The following is a 19,958-nucleotide window of genomic DNA, read 5'->3' as shown; positions in this document are numbered from 1 at the left end:
TGTAATGGGCAGGTTGTCAGATGAAAGCCTGTGTGTGAAGCTTTTATCAGTTGTGCAATTTTAACCAGTTATCTCCAGATGTGTTGATGTCTCGAGCTGACAGAGTCACATATGATCCAGTATGTTATATACTTTAATGTCGTAGCTGGACATGGGTGCATGACGAGTACCTAATATGTCCTGAGAGTGTGACAGAAACACCAAAAGAGAGAGAGGGTAACAGACACAGTGTGTTTTGGGAGAGATAGAGAGAGCGACCTGTGCATGACCTCTGTCAGTGTAACATTTGTCCAATATGTGTATGTGCACATCTATATGTTTGGTGTGTGTGATGTCATTTATAACCTCTGTGCTATTGACCTTGCTCCTGCACAGACATCAGACTCAATCATACACACACACACACAATCATCATTCTCCATCATGAGACCAATGTGCATGATCATGAGCCACCAACAGACTCAAAATCTATAGTATTTATTTCCCAGTGTCTTTCAGTTGGTTTCTATTTTTCATTCTTCATTTTCTCATCACTCCTGCCTTCTACTGTGTGTGTGCCCTTCAGAGCAGGTGCACGAGACCGCCTGTATCTCTTCTGCATGAATTCACTGATCCCAGACCTGCCGAGAAATGTGTGTGTGTGTGTGTGTGTGTGTGTGTGTGTGTGTGTGTGTGTGTGTGTGTGCGTGCTTCCTATAGACTCTGTACAGGAGTGCGTAGTAAAATGAATGAGGAGAGAGAGGAAAGGAGGTAAATGAGTACGGGGGGACTCATCTGGAACTGATTACGCACGCGCGCACTCTCTCTCACTCTCACTCTCAGACACACACACGCATGCTCGCTAATAAACCAGTGTCATTCTGGCTAATACTGACTAAGAACGTGTTCCTCCTCTCTGCTGTAATGAAGAATAAGACTGTAACAGGACGGCACGGAGGACACCAGAGTTAGGACAGCGCAGCAATCACAGGCCGAGTCAGTTCTGCAGGTTTCAAAAAGGATTTTAATTCACCAAACATAAAACAACTCAAAACGTAGCTCGGTCCAGAGCTGTATCAGTGATATACGGAACTACCGTCTTTTCGTCTGGAAGAGACAAATAGATGCGATGAAAGAAGGAAAGAGCGAATGGTTCACAGTGAGGCATTCATATCAAACCACAATCTTATCATACTGTTTAAAAATATGAATAATTCAGTCTTAAATCTGATTCTGTAAAATGTAGGACTTATGTAGGATAATACATATATTTATATATAATAATAAAAATAGATTGCCACATTAAACCCTATAAACTCCTCTGTGTGTGTGCGCGCGCGTGCGCGTGTGTGTGTGTGTGTGTGTGTGTGTGTGTGTGTGTGTGTGTGTGTGTTTGGACCAGTGTAATGTAAACAAACTCAAAGCTTTACTGTTCTACTGAAAGGTGAGCTGGGAAATGGAGCATTAAGGGGAAGAGAAATACAGAAATAGGGTCAAAAGGAGAGCACAGAGAAAGGGGGAGAGAGAGCGAGAGAGAAAAAGAGAGAGAGTGTGTGTGTGTGTGGGCTATATTTACCCTTACCCAATATCAGCAAAAACCCCATCTCTCTTCCCACACACTCCACCCTGTCTTTCTCTTCTTCAAAACCTGATCAAAACACAGCTCTCCTTTTCCTCTTCATGTCAATGAGGCAGCTTGGCTGCTCCCCAAATATCGGCTAATTGAGAACAACAATGCCCTCATCTCAAGGACCGTACACCATGTCCACGTAATTGCTCTTTAGTCGCCAGTCTGGTGTGCATGTGTATTTGAGGGTGTTTGATAAAGAAGCCAGGAGAGATTAAATGTAATTTTTTCTACAATTTTTATGGAAAAAATCTGACTTTTCCAATTCCTTCCAAATGGGACTACTATTTGGCATTAATTGGAAGATTTACAGTGCATTCATAGTGGTTTATCTCATTTTATCTATCTTTCATAATAACATTAACAGTAAGTAAAATAGGACTTTCTTGCATTGGTTGCAAACTGTACACTGCGTCTAGTGCAAGAAGATGAGATGTTTTTTGTAACTAAAGCAATGAACAAGGACTTACAAATAATTGATTAAAGTTGGGACTTATATTAAGGATAATTTTGCTTTGTCATCATACATTTTATATAACTCTTGAATGTTGTTGAAAAAAGCAACACCAACACTAAATTATTACAGTAAAATCATCCATGAAATACAAATGTCTAACCCCTTCTACACAATACACTTGTCCTCTTTGGGTTCCAACTGTGTTCCGTATTTTTACCATAATACGACTCAATCTACTGATTCCCTTTAAATCTTTCTCTCTCCGATTCCTATGGGTAAGTGGCCAGTGGTATTTGCCGTGATATTACATACTTTTAGTGCAGCTACAATAAAGTTCTCTAGAAGAGCAATTTTCTGCCATCTACATTAAAGCTTTTAGTGTCAGCCTCAGATATGAAGAGAAACGGACTCTTTCCAGAGGGAACGTTTCAATCGCACAGGAAGAACTCCTTTAGAGCCATCAAACTGTTTCATCAACATTATCACTGGCGTATTCATTACTGCTCCCTCCCTCAGTGTGAAAAGACACAATGATTGTAACCAGCAGAAAATATGTCATGACCCCCTCGGCTAAGCACAATTATTAAACATACAGTTTGAGAGAGACATACAGACAGACACATGTACAAGTATACAACAGTGTAAAAATAGTGTGACAAGAAAAAATCCTACTAAAGTACAAAACAATTATTTGTAATATTTATTATTAGTAATATAATTATCACACTGGTAAAGGCCTGCAAAGACTGAACACTGGCTGCGTCAATAACTGAGTCTTGGAACAAAGACTGCAGTGTCGTTTTACTGCAGAACCTCTTCTGCAGGTCTTTCAATAGACTCTTGTACACTTTCTTGGTGCTCTTCAAGTCCAGGCAGAAGCCTTCGGTGACGACGAGTCCCTCCACCGTCTGGTTTACCAGTCTCTTTGCGTGGGAGATCCACTCTTCTTCGCTGCGGTTATAATTCTGGAGAGCGTTACGCTCGGTCATCACTCTCGCTGTAAACACGGTGACGAACAACTGGAGCTGGTTCTTACTTAGGCAGAAAAATCAGCAGACCCCATAGGCGTTTGAGTTTGGTTCATGGTGACTTCAGAGTTGTTTGTTTGGTGTATCTTTCTCATATACGGTAATTTGTGGTATCCCTTCCATCTTGTATACGATACGTACTTCAGTGGTCTTCAGTAGAATGTGCAATAAGGTCTGATCCTGAATGTGACCTGCCTTTTAGGCTCATCATATTCTGTGAAGTGACACACACACACATGAGCTCAAACCTTGGCGACGAACTGAGGGTTTGTGTGTGTTTTTGTAGGTGTGTGTGTGTGTGTGTGTGTGTATCTTGTGGTTTGTTGACATAGCCTAGCAGGCAGCCCTCTCATTGAGAGGCTTTACTATGAAATGAAATATTGCTTTGTGTGGACACATACAGACGGTGTATTGATTGAGGAAAGCTTACAGGCTTGTTATTGATAGAGGCTTATTTGTGTGTGGCAGACACATATTATATTCACTCTCTTTTTCGTGCTCACATGCTCTCATTACATTATGGGCATTTGTACCCCCAAGGAGGCTGACCACACACACACAGATGTAGATCTACAGTTCGGTAGACCTCTGAGAGAAAATATAAATCTGTGAAGGTTTTTTTTTTTTTTACCGTAGAAGAGGTCAAAGAATCAGTTGATTTATAAAACAAGAAAGCTACCTGTTCAGTCACTCATATCAACATGTCCCAGATCTGTTTTTCTGTTTTCCCTGTCAATCACCTGTCTCTCTATCTTAATGTCTGACTATCTAAATCTGCTAAGAGATAACCCGTGTCCATCACTTGCCTATTGATTAGACACACATGCTTCATCTCTATAAATCATGAATTGATTAAGTTTCAAAAAACAAAGAATGCCTTCCCATCCCTTTGATTGATACTGCACATGCACAGCCTCTTCCCTGCAGCATGCACTATTATATACAAATGAAAGCCCCAGTATGTTGAACAACTGGCAAGAGTGATGCATTTACTGTTCTACTAGTATGGATGGACATGTGTAATTGGTGGTTGTTTTTATCCTATTATTATGACAAACCATATTCCATTAAAAATGCAGCTGCAAATGTTGACTATTTTCTAGGATTCTTTGAGAAGATGATGAATGTAATGGCTCTGTTTTTGAGATGCAGAAGCACTTGGTAATAGCGGTCATTCAAGAGAAAGCAGTTTTAGAATACAATTTCATGTAATACGGAGGAATGTTCAAAGAATAACGTAAATTTAAAGAAAAGTGACACTTTTTATTCTTGTGGAGAGTGTCTTTACTGTCTAACCCAAGTTAAAATAGCATGAAATGAATAATTTGTGCAGAAAAGAGCGAGGGCCTACACAGATACCTGCCTTAGTGTTACAGAAGAGGTAGGCTGGTTGAAAGCAGGAAGATAATTACAGTTATCAAGTGAGTTGGCACCATCTACCACAGATGTTTTGATGAAGTATAGAGCTCCTAAGCAGACACACGCTCGCTGATAATATCTTAACGCTACACCTACACTGACAATTAGCCCACAACGCCATTTAAATCCCACTGAGTCTCAATGGCCTTGAGTAAAGTCTGACTTTTAGAAGGAGAAGCGATTTATTTTTAACCACCTTTTGTTAAGCAAGTTAAGTGCTTGATGCTTGAAAATGTTTTCAACAGGGTTAAATGAGCTTTAGACACAGATGTGTATCAGGGTGTGTTTGTGGGTTTTGCTTGTTAACTTTGATATTTAGACCAGAGAGTCGTGGCAGGAGATTTAGAGCTTTGCTCCGTGCCAGTGGCTCCAATTAGTCTGCAAAAACACAGGCACACGTACACACATACCACATATCTGTACACGCATATGCATTCATGCGTACAGGCATAGATAACAGCGCAAACAAATTGGACAAATTTCTGAATTTCCGCACACAAGAAAGCACAGTGATTGCTCACACACACGCATACACACAACTTCACCAGCCAAACACAGTGGACCTAAACAAGGAGAGAAAAGACAGAGAGAATTATACACTATGTATTTCTTTTTGTAATTATTGGATAATTATTTTATTCAGATGAAAGAGAAGATTGCATTTATGGTCTGTGTCACACTTTTAAAAATAATTTCAAAGACTTTCTTGAACGTTGATATTTGGCCAGTACTCACCAGAAAAGGGGAATTTGCCAAAGTTAAAACAGTCTCCCACATTCACATTTGCACATAGTCACTGCAGCTTCATATTGACAGTGTTAAAAGTCCGTCCCGGTAGCGGCACACACAAGTGAAGGTAGTGAAAGTGGAACAGTTGTAGTTGTGGGAGTGTTTAGAAGCTGTTTGAGCCTTAATAAAAGAGTTGACCATGACATCTTGATGAAGAAAAGCAATATACTAGAAAGGTTGGCACTTTCTATAGACTGTGACAAATCTTATAATACTACAAATCCCTTACACATGAACACATTTTGGGCAGCCTCTATAGTCCATTACTTTGGACAGTTAGCTTGTGCATATAAGGGGCCCTTTTTCCAGACCAGGAAATTCATTCAGAACTGAACAGAGCAACAAGGTCTTAAGCTTAAACTTGCAAAAAGTACAGCTTATCAAAACTTATCTGAATCCTGTCGTATATTGGGCGAACCTCATATAGAATGTTGAAATACAAAGGCTTGCTTTCTGAGATTTATGACAAAAGAGTGATTTTAGGAATATGATTTTAAAAGAGGTCATGCAGGTTATGGAGAAATCATTATGATCGGTTAGTGTTATTATAACAACTATTTCCTAATGAAGAGTTACATGTACTTATGTTAAAAAATGCACAACAACAACAAAATAGTTTGCCTGAGATACTGTGAGTAAATGGAAATAAACTCAACTAAAAGACTGTTAAAAGACCAATGGAGCAGAACACATGGTGATTAATTTGACAAAACGTCTAAAATTATTATCTGAAGAACTCACAAAAAAAAGTCATGTCATTAAATTACCTTTTTAAAGGCAGGAGTGGTAATCTTCTTCAATTTTTTTATTTTTTTATATATATATTCTTATTCCAGTAATTTGTATTGCCATTTATGGGAAATACATTTCATTTGGCTAGAAATTGATGGCCAAGCAATTAATTAATTATTTTTGTATGAAAAAAAGCTTTTGGATTTTCCGTATTTATTGCACCAAGAGGTTTTACAGATGATTAAAAGGTCACATCATGCACTAATCTCCTACAATATCACGCTGTAGTGAAGAAAAATGCTGAGAAGGTAAGAAGGGAGAGGAATAGAAAGAGTGTGTGCGTGTGTGCGCTCGAGTGTGTGCATTTTTATGTGTGGACTTGCTTTTGCAGGTCCTTCTCTCTCTCTCTGTGTGTGTGTCTGTGTGTGTGTGTCTGTGTGTGTGTCTGTGTGTGTGTGTCTGTGTGTGTGTGTCTCACACATCTTCCCCCAGGCTAAGGCAATGAATGTTTCTTGGATTTTCTATAAATATTCATAGTCATGATTTGTTCAACATGCCTATCATTTCTTCTCCTCTCCTCTCAATTTTCTTACATACATCCTCCTGTGCAGCTCAACACATGCTGCTTGCTTCATTTTACTCTCATTCAATCATCCAGACATCTGTCTAAATCTTGGCTTTCTGTTTCTCTCCTTTCAGGATCCCTCCTTCTCTCTCCTCCTTCATGATAAGCTTCAGGTCCCCAACAGTTCTCGGCGGGCGTGGAACGAACGTGATAGTCGCTGTGATGTCTGTGGCACTCACCTCACACAGCTCAAACAGGAAGCTGTGCGAATGGTCCTCACTCTCGACCAGTGGGATTTGTCTCCTCCCTCTTCACCTACGGCCCTCATTGGAAGTTCTGGATCTCAAGGACCTACGGGTCCAATGGGAGCATCTGGAGCACCAGGAGGTCCTGGTTCACGGGAGTGGATTCCTGCTTTTCTTCCTTCCTCTTCCTCTTCAGCTGTGGCTGCCGTTTCACACTCGTCTTCCCAGTCACCTTCCCCAAGTCCCAGCCAGACCCCAACGCCCAGCCCGAGCCACGGACCATCCAACCCCAGTCATGGGAGTCCCTCGGTGGGACAAACGTCCGGCTGTGCTCCCACAAACCCACAACCTCAAGGCCCAGGTCACAGATCGGGGTCCAAGCCCAGTTCCCTGGGGCTTGGAGGTGGGGTGGACAGAAGGAATGGGTCCCCCAGTTCGGGAAAAGCTGTTGCCCAATCAGTGACTGGAGTAAACAGCACTGGCAATAATAGTGGTAACGGAAGTGGAGCAGTACTGAGTACAACAGCTCTGCAGGCCCATCAGCACCTGAACCGAACTAATGGAGGAGTTACACTCTATCCATACCAGGTACGCTACCATGTAGAGGTGTGTGTGTGTGTATACTTACGCCTGTGTGTGTGTGTGTGTGTGGGTGTGTGTGTGTGTGTGTGTGTGTGTGTGTGTGTGTGTGTGTGTGTGTGTGTGTGTGTGTGTGTGTGTGTGTGTCTAGCATGGGTCAAGTGTGACAGGTCTACATGGTTGTGTGTGTGTGACACATAAAATCTGTATAGCTACTCTACTCCCACGAGGACATTGCAAATATTACCATGGAAACTGAATATATAAATTCTGGTCTTATATGATTACAACAATTGGCAACCGGCTACCAAGCATGCAGATTAATTTATCTTTCAATATGAGTCTGACAGGCAGGACAGGAAGAACATTTCCATTTTTAAACTTTTAGGTGTAACTGCCTTCTGTAATGTGACCTTGTTAGCTATTAACAACTGACAATACCTGCCTTCTGAGATAATGAGTTCAAGATAAACATACTTGTAGGGACTTCATATAGTCTGTAGTGCTTTATACATATATTCCTCCCCAACAGTTCAAGTGCTCATTTAAGCGACTAACTATTGTTTTCCCCCAAAAGAGCTCCCAATGAGGACACAATAATCAACTTAGAATTCTTGGATTTGATAACCATCTGTTATCAAGGGGGAAGCTAAATATCCTTTAAACTGCAGCGAGGTAGGACATAAAGTCTGATTGAGTCGAGGCGACGCAAACAGCATGAGTGAGTCAAATTGAAAATGAAGATAAAAGAAGAGGTTTTTGGAGAAGACAGGAATAGAGGGATCATGAGTAGACAAGAGAGGAAGATGGTAGGCGGAAGAAAAGCCTCAGGTGATGTGGTCTCGAGGTATATAGAGGAGAGCTGAGACTGCAGGGGAGATCCAGAGGTGTGTGTGTGTGTGTGTGTGTGTGTGTGTGTGTGTGTGTGTGTGTGTGTGTGTGTGTGTGTGTTAACATGTGTGTATGAATGTGTTCTACAGATGTAATAATTCATACAGTGATAATTAGAACTCTAGGGACTCTATGTCACACACCCCCAGTACCCCTTCACTCTTTCACTCTCATTCACCCTCTCGGTCTCGCACGCACACACACACACACACACACACACACACACACACACACACACACACACACACACACACACACACACACACACACACACACACACACACACACACACACACACTTTGTTTCATATTTACCCCCTCCTCCATACTGTATCCCTATCCCTCTTAATATTTTTATTCAGTGCATGACAGTCAGTTGCAGAGATATGGAGTCGTAGGTGGAAATTACTTTGTACAATCTCTTGAATTGTTTTGTTATCTTGTCCTACATGATCAGAAATAAATTAGGCAAAAGAATAGGACAGAATACATAAAGGTATTCAATGTATCCTATCTTCGTAGAATTGACAGTGTTGTTTATCTAATACCTTTTAATTTGGCAAAAGAGAAATGCTCTTTAAGATTTTAAGAATGATTCTACATCTTCTTTTAAATGTATTCCAATGTTGTTCAATAGCCTCATGTTGTTGGTCAGTAACAGTCACGAGAGTGTTGATGTTCATGTTTTCTTTAATATTGACTTCACATTGTTTAAATGACTTCGCAAGACTTCCTTTTTTCCTCAGCCTTTTTTGTTTTGTTGTTTAGATTCATATGTTTTAGAATGTATTTGAGTGTGAGTCTGTCTGCATGTGTGTGCATGTGTATTAAAACCACTTGTAAGTCAGCATATCTGTGCAAGTGACTATGACTGTGGTCGATTAGTCTTTATTGCTTAGAAAGTTCCTATCAGTGTTAAATGAACGAGGAAGGATGTAAATGGCATACGATGTTAGTTGGATTCTCTTAAAGCTAAGGAACGCTGCTTCAATGCTTCCTTTTTGTATCTCCTTGAGCATAGGGTACACTAGACTATTCTTTTTGAAAGGAAAGGATATTGTGTCAGCCCACAATTCCTTGCGGCTGCAACATATTAAGTGCCATGGAAGACCCACGTCAATAACGGTTGTTTTTTCCTAAGTGCTTAGGAATTCTCCTTTACATCTTTCTTTCACCTCATGACATTTTCCAAAGTAGTGAGAAGAAGACATAGGACGTAATTTGTGTGTGAGTGTGTGCGTGCATTTCGGTATTTGAGTTAGTATCTGTGTTGGGTGGTGAAACTTTTTAGCAAGTCTGAGTGTTTGTGCTGTGACTTTGACAGTAATGGTGTTTCAGCAGGAAAGGAGAAACTGAGCACGATAATAAATCACCCTCGTTTAGATTCACCCATGAGAGAGGAACAGAAGGGGGAGGCGCTGAGCAGAGAGATCATCAAAATATGGTTATGGAAAGCAGAAACAAAGAGAAAGATAGAGAGGATGAAGAGAAGTTTAGATGGGTTCAGAATAAGAGAGAATAAGAATAAGAGATATTAGACATCAGGGTAAATATACACATTGCTGAGATGACGAGCAAACCGCTACACTGTATTTATTTTCTTGCAAGATAATTATATATTGTTGTTTTTCTGCTACTTTCCTGTTGTACAGCACAACACATCAACTATTACTGTTCATGTTGGAGCATCAGTGAACTTTCAAAAGATCTTCTAATGGCAGACGACAAATCTCTTCCAACATATTCAAGCTCTTCAGCAAAGCGAAAGAGAAAACACACACGTGTGAAACGACAGCAGGGAAAATTAGTCGGATTTAAGTTGAAGCTCTGCACCCAGAATCAGTGGACTTACAGGGAAATGTGGTCTTACTCTTCAGACATACTACCAACAGCAACACTGGTATGGTAATATTTGATGTAATTCTTTTTAATGATGGACAAAAAAAATAAAGTCACAGACTTTCAGAAGTAGCACAACAAAAGACAGAGAGGAGAGCTAAAAGACGGGAGGTCGTAGAGGTAAACAGCGACCAGTCGCAACCCTCTCTGCCCTTGTAGCTGACATTAATATCTTGCTGGGTCAGCAATCTAAGAGGTGACAACCTCCACATTTTATATTTATTAGGACTTTTCTTTTCGGCCCCACAAGAATAGAACAAATGGAAAATGCTGAATCAGTCGGAACAAGGAAGACTGATTATGGATGGGTGTGAATCTGCCAGGTAGCTTACTGAGGTCCGGGGGAACAAACATTTTCAATAATAAAACACTAAATTCATGTTAAATTCTCCTGAGGTGGTCTCTCTCTCTCTCTCTCTCTCTCTCTCTCTCTCTCTGTCTCTCTCTCTCTCTCTCTTTCTCTCTCTCTCTGGCATGAGAAAACAAATCTAATATTGTTTATATTTGCCCTTGCTTTGTCCTTCAAGCAGCTAATTGAAAACAGGTTTATACAGTTCCATGTTTGCCTGTGTGTGTGTGTGTGTTTACTATGTTTCTGTTTGTTGTGCCTGAACGTGTGTGTGTGTGTGTCTCATACGGAGAGAACCAGAATATGACAAACACACATACACACAGACACCGACACACACACACACACATCATTTTCCGGCCAGCAGTTGCAAGTGTACACTCTACGGCAGATACATCTCTGCCATGTCATCAGCTAAAATAAAAGTTTAGCCGAACTCAGAAAAACATTGTGTATTCCATTACTGACTCCAGCCAAGGTCTCCCTGAGAGATAAGTGCACATGGTCAGTTGCCAACCAAGAGCACAGCATTGAGCTCTGACGTGTATTTTTGTGTTACTTAACACGTCCTCATACCTACACAACAAAAGATTTTTTGGTCAACAAGTAAACAATTTCGAAAACAACATGTATGATGGAGAGTGGACTACCAACCAGCGACATGCGCACAGTTTTAAACACACGGTTAACGTTGTGAATTCAAATAAAACTACTTGGTTTGGTTTAGGAAAATATCATGGTTTAATATAAGTATGTTACGCAACTTAAGTTATGTACGTAAGGTAACAAGATCATTATAAGTACATGCATGCTTAGCTAACAGCCTTTGGAGCCTTTTTTTTGTATATTTTAATCATGGTAGTGTCAGATAGCATGTCTTATTAAAACTGCAAAACAAATGTATACAACTACAGTTCTTTATTATTTTCCATTTTAACCGTTTGTCTTTTGGCATACAGCGTTTAGCCTTGAGGCCGTGTCTGAGTTGATTATTCAACATTATGTACATATGTTGATGTGAGGCCTTAGTTTTTTAAATCACACTACCCTCTGTCTCACCTTTGCTCCCTCTCTCTTTCTAGCTCTATCCATCTCCTTCTCTCTCTGTATTTAATTTCCTTGTGTTTTCATGACTGTTTTCTGTGTCCTCTTTACTGACTTGCTTTCTTTTCATTTTATTTCTGTCTCACATAGACTACGTTTCTGTAATTCTATCTCTGATGTAGTCTAAATAAACTCTCTCTCTCTTTTTTTTTTTCTTTCCAATGTGCAGCAGTAAACATTTAGATTGTTTTACAGATTGTGTCTATCCCCTGATAAAAGTAAGCAGGACCAAACATGCACGCACGCACACACACACACACACACACACGCACACACGCACACACACACACACACACACACACACACACACGCACACACACACACACACACACACACACACACACACACACACACACACACACACACACACACACACACAATTTCTCTTTTCATTTTCATCATAGGTTCCTGAGATTTAAGGCACACATTTCATGGTGGGTTTCTGTAGCATGTGGTTGGAAAAGAATATCAAATCAAATAAATGTACGAGTGTTAGATGTGGAAGGTGAGTGCTGGGGAAATGACGTTTGTGTTATAATGAAGATGAATGTTTTTACCAGTTTTTATTTTTTTGCTCCTTTTGTAAAAGCAGCGAGAGAGAGAGAGAGTGGTGTGGATAAGTGCTTGAGTGTAGAGGCAGTTGACTGTTGTATTATCTGCAGCACTCTCTCTGTCCTGGTATTAGCTATATCCTTGTCTCTCCTGCTGCGATGACCTAATATCCCCATAGGGATCATTAAAGTTTCATCCAGTGTAATTTAATCTAATTTATGACTAAATAGAAAGAGCAACTCCTCCAGTGTGTCCTGTGGGAAAATCTGAATTGAAAAATGTAACATCTTAAGAACAAACACAAACATCAAAAACCCAATTTATTTCTATGACTACATTACCCAAAATTCCATTCATGTCAATGCATTAGCCAGGTGGCCATGCTGGAATGGGGTCTATCATATTATCCATCTAGTTTCTGGGTGCAGTATTTCAGATGCAGAACTAATTTGACAGCTTTCTTACATTAGCTGGTTTAATGAGATGCATGAAGCATAATTGCCCTTCAGCACACCGCTGTTTTAAACACAAAGAAGCACAGCAAACCTTTTGGAATCTCATAGTAGTATGAAATGAATGAGGATGTGGTTATTGCACTTTTTGGGTGCAAGCAAAGAGTCTATCCTGTCCTTGCGGTCTGAACTGCTGACCGCCACATATTATTCAACCACCTTTACTCCAAATTATAATAGCCCTCTGTGGGAACATTTCTCCCACACCATACTGGTAGTTTTCCTCTTCATCAGGATAAATGGGTATCAAGTAGAAATGCACAGCTAATCCATGTAGCTCCCAGAACCCTTATTCCATACAGCCATGACTCCTTTAATAATGCAGGAGAAGCAAGCTAAGCCTGAGCATTTGAAATGCTTGGAGGTGCACAGGGAGAATGGTATATAAACTATAGAGGCATCTCATTTACAATAGGTAATTCATCAAGGCAGTGGGCAGCATGCTTGGACCCCAGGAGCGCTCAGCATTAACTACACGCACAGTGGAACTGATTTACACACACATACGCACAAGTGTAGAGAAGTGCGGACACATGCACACACATTGACACGCATAGACATGCTAACATTAGGCATACATGCTCTCAGATTTACACACACACGCTATAGCTCCTTTAATAGAGTGTATGGTAATGATTTAGGTACACTGCTGTCTGCTTGCTGGCAGCACATAAAGAACTATAATCAATAATCTATATCTATTTCACGAATGGGTCGCCTACACGCACGCACACACATGCCGATGCACATCAACACATACATCTGTGCACACAATGACAAACTAATTCAACACACTCTCTCATACAAGTGTGTGTCATACAAATGTCCGTGTGTGTGTGTGTGTGTGTGTGTGCGTGTGCGTGTGTGCGTGCGTGTCTTAAGTATCTTATTTGGACCAAAGACCCACACACACACATAAGCAAGAAAACTTAAAAACTATGCCTGACGAGAAGCAGAAATAAAGAGATTTGGGACCAAAAAAAAAGTGTCTTTTCTTCTGTATGTGTTTGCACCCAGAACACATATCAATTTAACAATTTTCTCAAATATTTAGATACATAGACACAGTACACCTGCCTTCGCCCAATGTCACGTGGGATCGGCTTCAGCGCCCTGCGACCCTAAAAAGGACAAGGGGTTTGGATAATGTATGGACAGACACAGTGCAGATAGATAGGAATTGTCCAGTGGACTAGTCGTTGAGGCACATATCATATAATCTTAATATATATTTATATATTTACAGCATACCCTAAATCTGATGAAACACTAACTCACACAGTCACAGCAAATTGCATTACGTTATGGTGTAATACGTTAAATGTTCTCTCTCTTTGTCCCCACTGTCCTTCTTCCCTGAATAGTATCTAATAAACGACAAATGCCCTGAAGGATGATCCAATAACAAAGGACAAATGTGAATAGTTTAAGGTGGCCGAGGAAAGGGACAGAGAGAATGAAATTGAATGAGCAAAAAAAAGTGGAGAGAAGAAAAGCAGTAAGGGTGAAAGTGAAGGAGGAGGCATTCGGTTAGAAAAACTGAGGCAGGAGGGTGTGTGTGTGTTTGTTTCTGTCTATGTGGGACCCAGACAACATTCTCCTTCTGGTTCACTAGAGAGTTTATCTGCTGTCTGTCTGCCAAGGACAACACAGACACAACACACAACACACACACACACACACACACACACACACACACACACACACACACACACACACACACACACACACACACACACACACACACACACACACACACACTTAAAATTAACATGAATAAAAAAATCTCTTGACATAAGTGAGTGATGCCATGTTGAAGATACATGTTATAGACAACATTAACATATACTCTCCAAAAGTTGCACATTATTCCAAATAATAACTCAATAAATATCAAAGAGTAAAGGGAGGTGTGACAGTGTTGTAAGTCTTTTGAAAGATTATTTACTGTTGAAATTTCAGTACTTTCAGTAAAATTCATCAGAATACACAAATTAATTGGCATGAATTATTCTTCAATAGGAACCAAAAGATGTGTGGGAAACCAGACTCTGGTCTCTCATCCGATCATCTGGAAAGGAGAAGGGCAGATATTTACTGTAGCATACTGTAGTGTGTGTGTGTGTGTGTGTGTGTGTGTGTGTGTGTGTGTGTGTGTGTGTGTGTGTGTGTGTGTGTTTCCTTCTTTCTTCTCTTTAGTGGAACAACAAAACACAGACACACATGGAATTTACTGCGACGTTCGGAGTAAACGTTTTTAATCTCTTTCCGTCTCTTGTCAGATATCCCAGATGATCTCTGAGGACTCCAGAGAAGGTTTGACCGAGGCGGCCCTGAACCGCTACAACACACACTCTCCTTCACACACCAATTCAACGTCACACACAAACTCGCCCTCTCACACGCCAGCTGTAACCACAACCGCGCCGACCACCACAACCTCTGCTGCCGCCTCCTTCTTTGCCAGGTAAGATGCATTCAGATGATATGAACAATGTGGTCCTGTATTTTGTCATATCCCATGGGTTATTTTTTAGGATTTAGCTGCATTATAGGGAAAAGAATAATCAGTATTAGGGATAATGTTAGGTGTGACCATTTCAGTCAAAACAAGAGTGTGAGCTGCATTTTACCAGTGTATTAAGTTGTTGGAAAATTTAAATACTGTTATATATTATGCTTAAGCGCACTTACCTATATTTTACGTGTTTATTCATAAATGATCTATCCAGTCAGCGGCCGTTGATGAGCTGTGTAATCAAATCTAGAATAATGCAGAGCGACAACATAAATAACACACTGGTAATCTGGGTAAATTATTGATGAATAAACATGGCAAGCTCGAAATGAATGAGTAAATTATTCATGTATAACACAAGACTATGAGTGTGTCACGGTGTCTGAAGTATTGCTGAGACGTCGCATCGAATGAGCTGCTTTAAATCACATTTTGAATGATACTGTTGGTTTCCCTCTTTCACACATACTCTACTCCTTCTCTCCTCTTCTCTATTGGTGTGCACATTTCTGTATTTTGTTCTTGCATCTGTTCTCCAAATCTGCACATAATTCAATTTGTGTTTGATATATGAGTGATGTGCTTCAGTGTGGCAGACAAAGTGCTGTCTGGCTTATAAGCACCTGTGACCAGGTGCAACTCGTAAATTATATGGGAATGCACACAAACATATGTGCACACACACTTTCTTTAGCTTTGTTTCTTTGACCTTCTGAACTTTCAGGTAACACACACACACACACACACACACACACACACACACACACACACACACACACACACACACACACACACACACACACATCTGGTTGACATTCCAAGCATACAGACAGCTGTCTTTGGGCTGATTTATGAGCATTAAACTTCTGAGTGAAAGAACAGGGTTTGTTTTATGGTACAGTTGTCACTGTCTGTGGATATGTGTGTGTGTAATGTGTGTGTGTGTGTGTGTGTGTGTGTGTGTGTGTGTGTGTGTGTGTGTGTGTGTGTGTGTGTGTGTGTGTGTGTGTCAGTCTTTGTCACCTGTTTAAGGCTGTATAATACTGTAGATCTTCGATGCTACGATGCTGATATGTAATGTCCTCTTCAATCAGATTGTCAGTGTTTGTTTTGTTTGCTTTTCAAAACGTTACATACATTTGTCTGCAATTTTCATATAATTTGTATGTGTGTGTGTATGTGGTGGGATTTCAGTTTAATTGGCAAATGTTAACAATATACACTCTGTCACCGTGTGTGTGTGTGTGTGTGTGTGTGTGTGTGTGTGTGTGTGTGTGTGTGTGTGTGTGTGTGTGTGTGTGTGTGTGTGTGTTTATGGTCGATGGATGCAGCCATGCAGTGCTGGTAAATCCCATGGCTGTCTTGGTCTTTATTCTCAGACGTGGACTGCATACAGACATTCTTATTACGCACAAACACGATCTCCCTCTTGCTCACCGTCTGCATACAGCAAAACCCCCATGTCCACCACATCTCCTCTCCCCTGATCCCTTTCTTCCTCCAGATCCTCCTCTTTCTATCCCTTTTCTTGTCTACATCTAATTGCTTTCTATTTTGCTCTTTATTTTCTTCCGCTCCTTTCCTCCTTCGCTTTTGTTCTGTTCCTCTGTTTTTCCAACTATTTCTCCGTCTTTACATTGACCTTTTCTTTACCTCTACTAATGTGCATGAGAGTAATATCTTTCATTAGTACCGATCTGTCTGCGAATATGTCACACTCACACGGTAGCGCTCCATCTTCCCTGTGCTGCAGTGGCCCTCAAGGGACGCCGGGCGAGAGGATAGAGACATGCTGCATGTGTGTGTGTGTGTGTGTGTGTGTGTGTGTGTGTGTGTGTGTGTGTGTGTGTGTGTGTGTGTGTGTGTGTGTAGGTTCTCCCTCACTGGGGGAAGGGAGTTTCTATCAGTGAAGGATTTTTTCCTGCATGCTCTGAGGATTTGATCTTTGGGGATTTGGCGTGGTGTGTGTGTGTGTGTGTGTGTGTGTGTGTGTGTGTGTGTGTGTGTGTGTGTGTGTGTGTGTGTGTGTTGTTGGAGGTAGCAGAGTAAATAAATATGTCCCAAGTGAATCAGTGAATTGGGAAGGCGTTGTTATTTTGTGTACACAGTTTGGATGTAAAAACACTCTCTTTCTCTGTTTACCTCTTTCTGCCTCTTTTTTCTTTCCTTTAAAAAGGTGTACACCATCAAAATGATAATTGGCCCTTAATGAGGCACCACTCAGATCGGATGATTGGTGATTTAAATATCAACTGCCTGATCACATCAGAACCATATTTATTGTTAGTATTTTGCTCTTGTGTCCTTTAACAGTAATTCAAAGTGGTTGTCTTTTATTTTGACCCATTTTGACCCATATCCATTCAATAGAAATGAAAACACTGAAATCACAAAGTGTGGGGCATTCTGCTGTAATGAAATGCTCTAATGACAGATTAGTGACCAGCTCAGTTATCTACAGTATCGCAGACCAACATGTATGTGTTAGAGTACACATGAGCCAGAAGTATAATGTGGCCATCTTAACCTGTTGAACACAGAAATGTATTTATATTTTAGTGCTTTGGCTTGTGTTACAGGATAGCATGGCAGATAGCAACTGTGTAAATTGGAGGCTATATGTACATGTCGATGGATAGATAGTGTCTCTCACAAGCTAGTCTTCCATGTCCATGCAAGCCTTGTTGTCCCCCCACAACACACACACACACACACACACACACACACACACACACACACACACACACACACACACACACACACACACACACACACACACACACACATCACTCTCCCTATATCTCCCTCCACTGACGGCCTGTTAAATAGAATGTAATTAGTTACTGAGCCAACAACATAGCCCAGAGACACTAGTCATAAATCAGCTGTGTGTGTGTGTGTGTGTGTTTTTCGAGGGAGTCTTTGTATGTACGTGGCGAGTGAAAGTGTTTGTAGTTGTGTGGAAGGGAGAGGAAAACAAGGCAACAACATGTTAGTAGCTGGGCTATCTCTGACCTGTGCTACCTTCTAACAAGAGAGAGACACATGAAGGGACCGAGGGGAAGAGAGGCAAGGATGGGTGAAGGGATCAATACGTCTAAGGACAGCTGAATAGATGGTGGGATGGATGGGTGGAGAAGAAGGCAAAGGATGAAAGGATAAAAAATAATGAGGAGAAAAGGAATAAAATAGAGGGAAAGATAAGGGGATGGTTTTTGAGTGAGAGGGATTTAAATAGAAAGAATAGTGAAGTGAAAGATGAAGGAGAGAGGAGGACTGAATGAATGTAATGGAAGAAGGGGAGGGGATAGAGGTGACAGTGGAAGAGCTGAGGGGTAAAGAGATGGAGGGGATAGATGGAAAACAAGCACACTTCACTTTAGGGTTAGATTGGAATAGATTCACTTGACCAAATCCCAGGGCACTTGTCATTAAGCGCTACCTATTAGATGGCGTTTGTGTGTGTGTCTACCATGCTTGAATGGTGCCATAGATTACATCAGTCAGGGTGAGAGAACATACTAATAGTGTAGTAACACGCATACACACATGAATATAAGCATGTTACAAAATTGATGTGGCTGATGGATTTGAAGGATCTATTATAAAAACAATCACAAAAAAGCGAGTACCCTTGCCCAGAGAGCAAGTGGGAATCTCAAGCAACAGAGTAACTGTGCATGAAACCATTAAAGTCATGTCTCATCCTACAAGCACCAGCACTGCAGCAGTTCCAGCAGCCTCTAGTTTCCATTGTTACAAAGAAATCAAATGTAGATTTTAATACAAACACATCTTTCTTAAACTTCTTGAGCCTTTTTATGATGAAAATGAAGCCACAATATTGACTAACAACAGTATTTGTTTTAAGATACAGTTCATCCCTGCGGCTCGTGTATCTTCATGCTACATGGGAGATTCGGAGCATTCAAGTTATACAATAAAAAAAATCTGTAATGACTTTTGATTGCATTTGATGCAATATATATGGAAGCATAGCTGGCACATAATGAAAAAACAATTAGTGGTCTTCTTGTAGAGCGTTGTTTCAAACAGTATGTGCATCCACACACACATCCACAGTCATAAACACACCTACACAGATTCACACACACAAATCTCTTGGGAGAGCCAGTCAAACGGTGAAACGCTTCGTCGTTCTCCGGGTCACCGAATCCACATCTCCTCCCTTCTCTTCCTCCCTCCTCCCTCCTTTTGCACTCCACTCCCCCCAACCACACACACTCATTTCTGCAACCTGCTGCAGTTAATTGAAAGCCAATGGTGTGAGAATATAGCTCTTTGACAGAGAGTGTGTCAGGGCACAAGGTCTTCTCTCTATCTCGCTCTCTTTATAATCATAGAAATATATGTGAGGGTAGATTAAAGCAGAACAGAGCAGAAAATTCCCATCAGAGTTTTAGAGGTCCTTTATTTCATCATATCGTCAATACCGCTGCTGCGTGTAACTCAGTTTGTCAGCAAATCTGCTTGTTTGAATTGTGGCTTCATAAATTGTAGAAAGGGAATTACATTGACACATACGAATAATTTTTACTAATGACAATAAATCATGTTGGCTGAATTACTGCCTACAGATTTACTGTCCCTGGGTTTTCTGCAAGATCGCTCTCACTTAACCTTTATTAATTTCTCTGCACAGCCATGGTCAATGTGACCAAGGCTTTTGTCAAAATGAAAATAATATATTATT

The 19,958-nt window shown here is 40.7% G+C and overlaps 1 protein-coding gene across 1 annotated transcript in view; it reads left to right on the top strand.

Moving 5' to 3' along the window:
• kif26ba (kinesin family member 26Ba) overlaps positions 1 to 19,958 on the top strand; it is a gene marked incomplete at both ends in the record, with an annotated part of 75,226 nt that overhangs the window by 16,568 nt on the left and 38,700 nt on the right. Inside the window, 2 exons of the mRNA XM_079217160.1 lie at positions 6,731 to 7,429; positions 15,009 to 15,193. Coding sequence (XP_079073286.1) covers positions 6,731 to 7,429; positions 15,009 to 15,193 — 884 coding nt within the window. The remainder of the gene's footprint in view (positions 1 to 6,730; positions 7,430 to 15,008; positions 15,194 to 19,958) is intronic.

The sequence above is a fragment of the Taurulus bubalis genome (genome assembly GCF_910589615.1).
Source record: "Taurulus bubalis genome assembly, chromosome: 4".
NCBI lineage: Eukaryota > Metazoa > Chordata > Actinopteri > Perciformes > Cottidae > Taurulus > Taurulus bubalis.
This window is presented reverse-complemented; position numbering and strand designations above follow the sequence as displayed.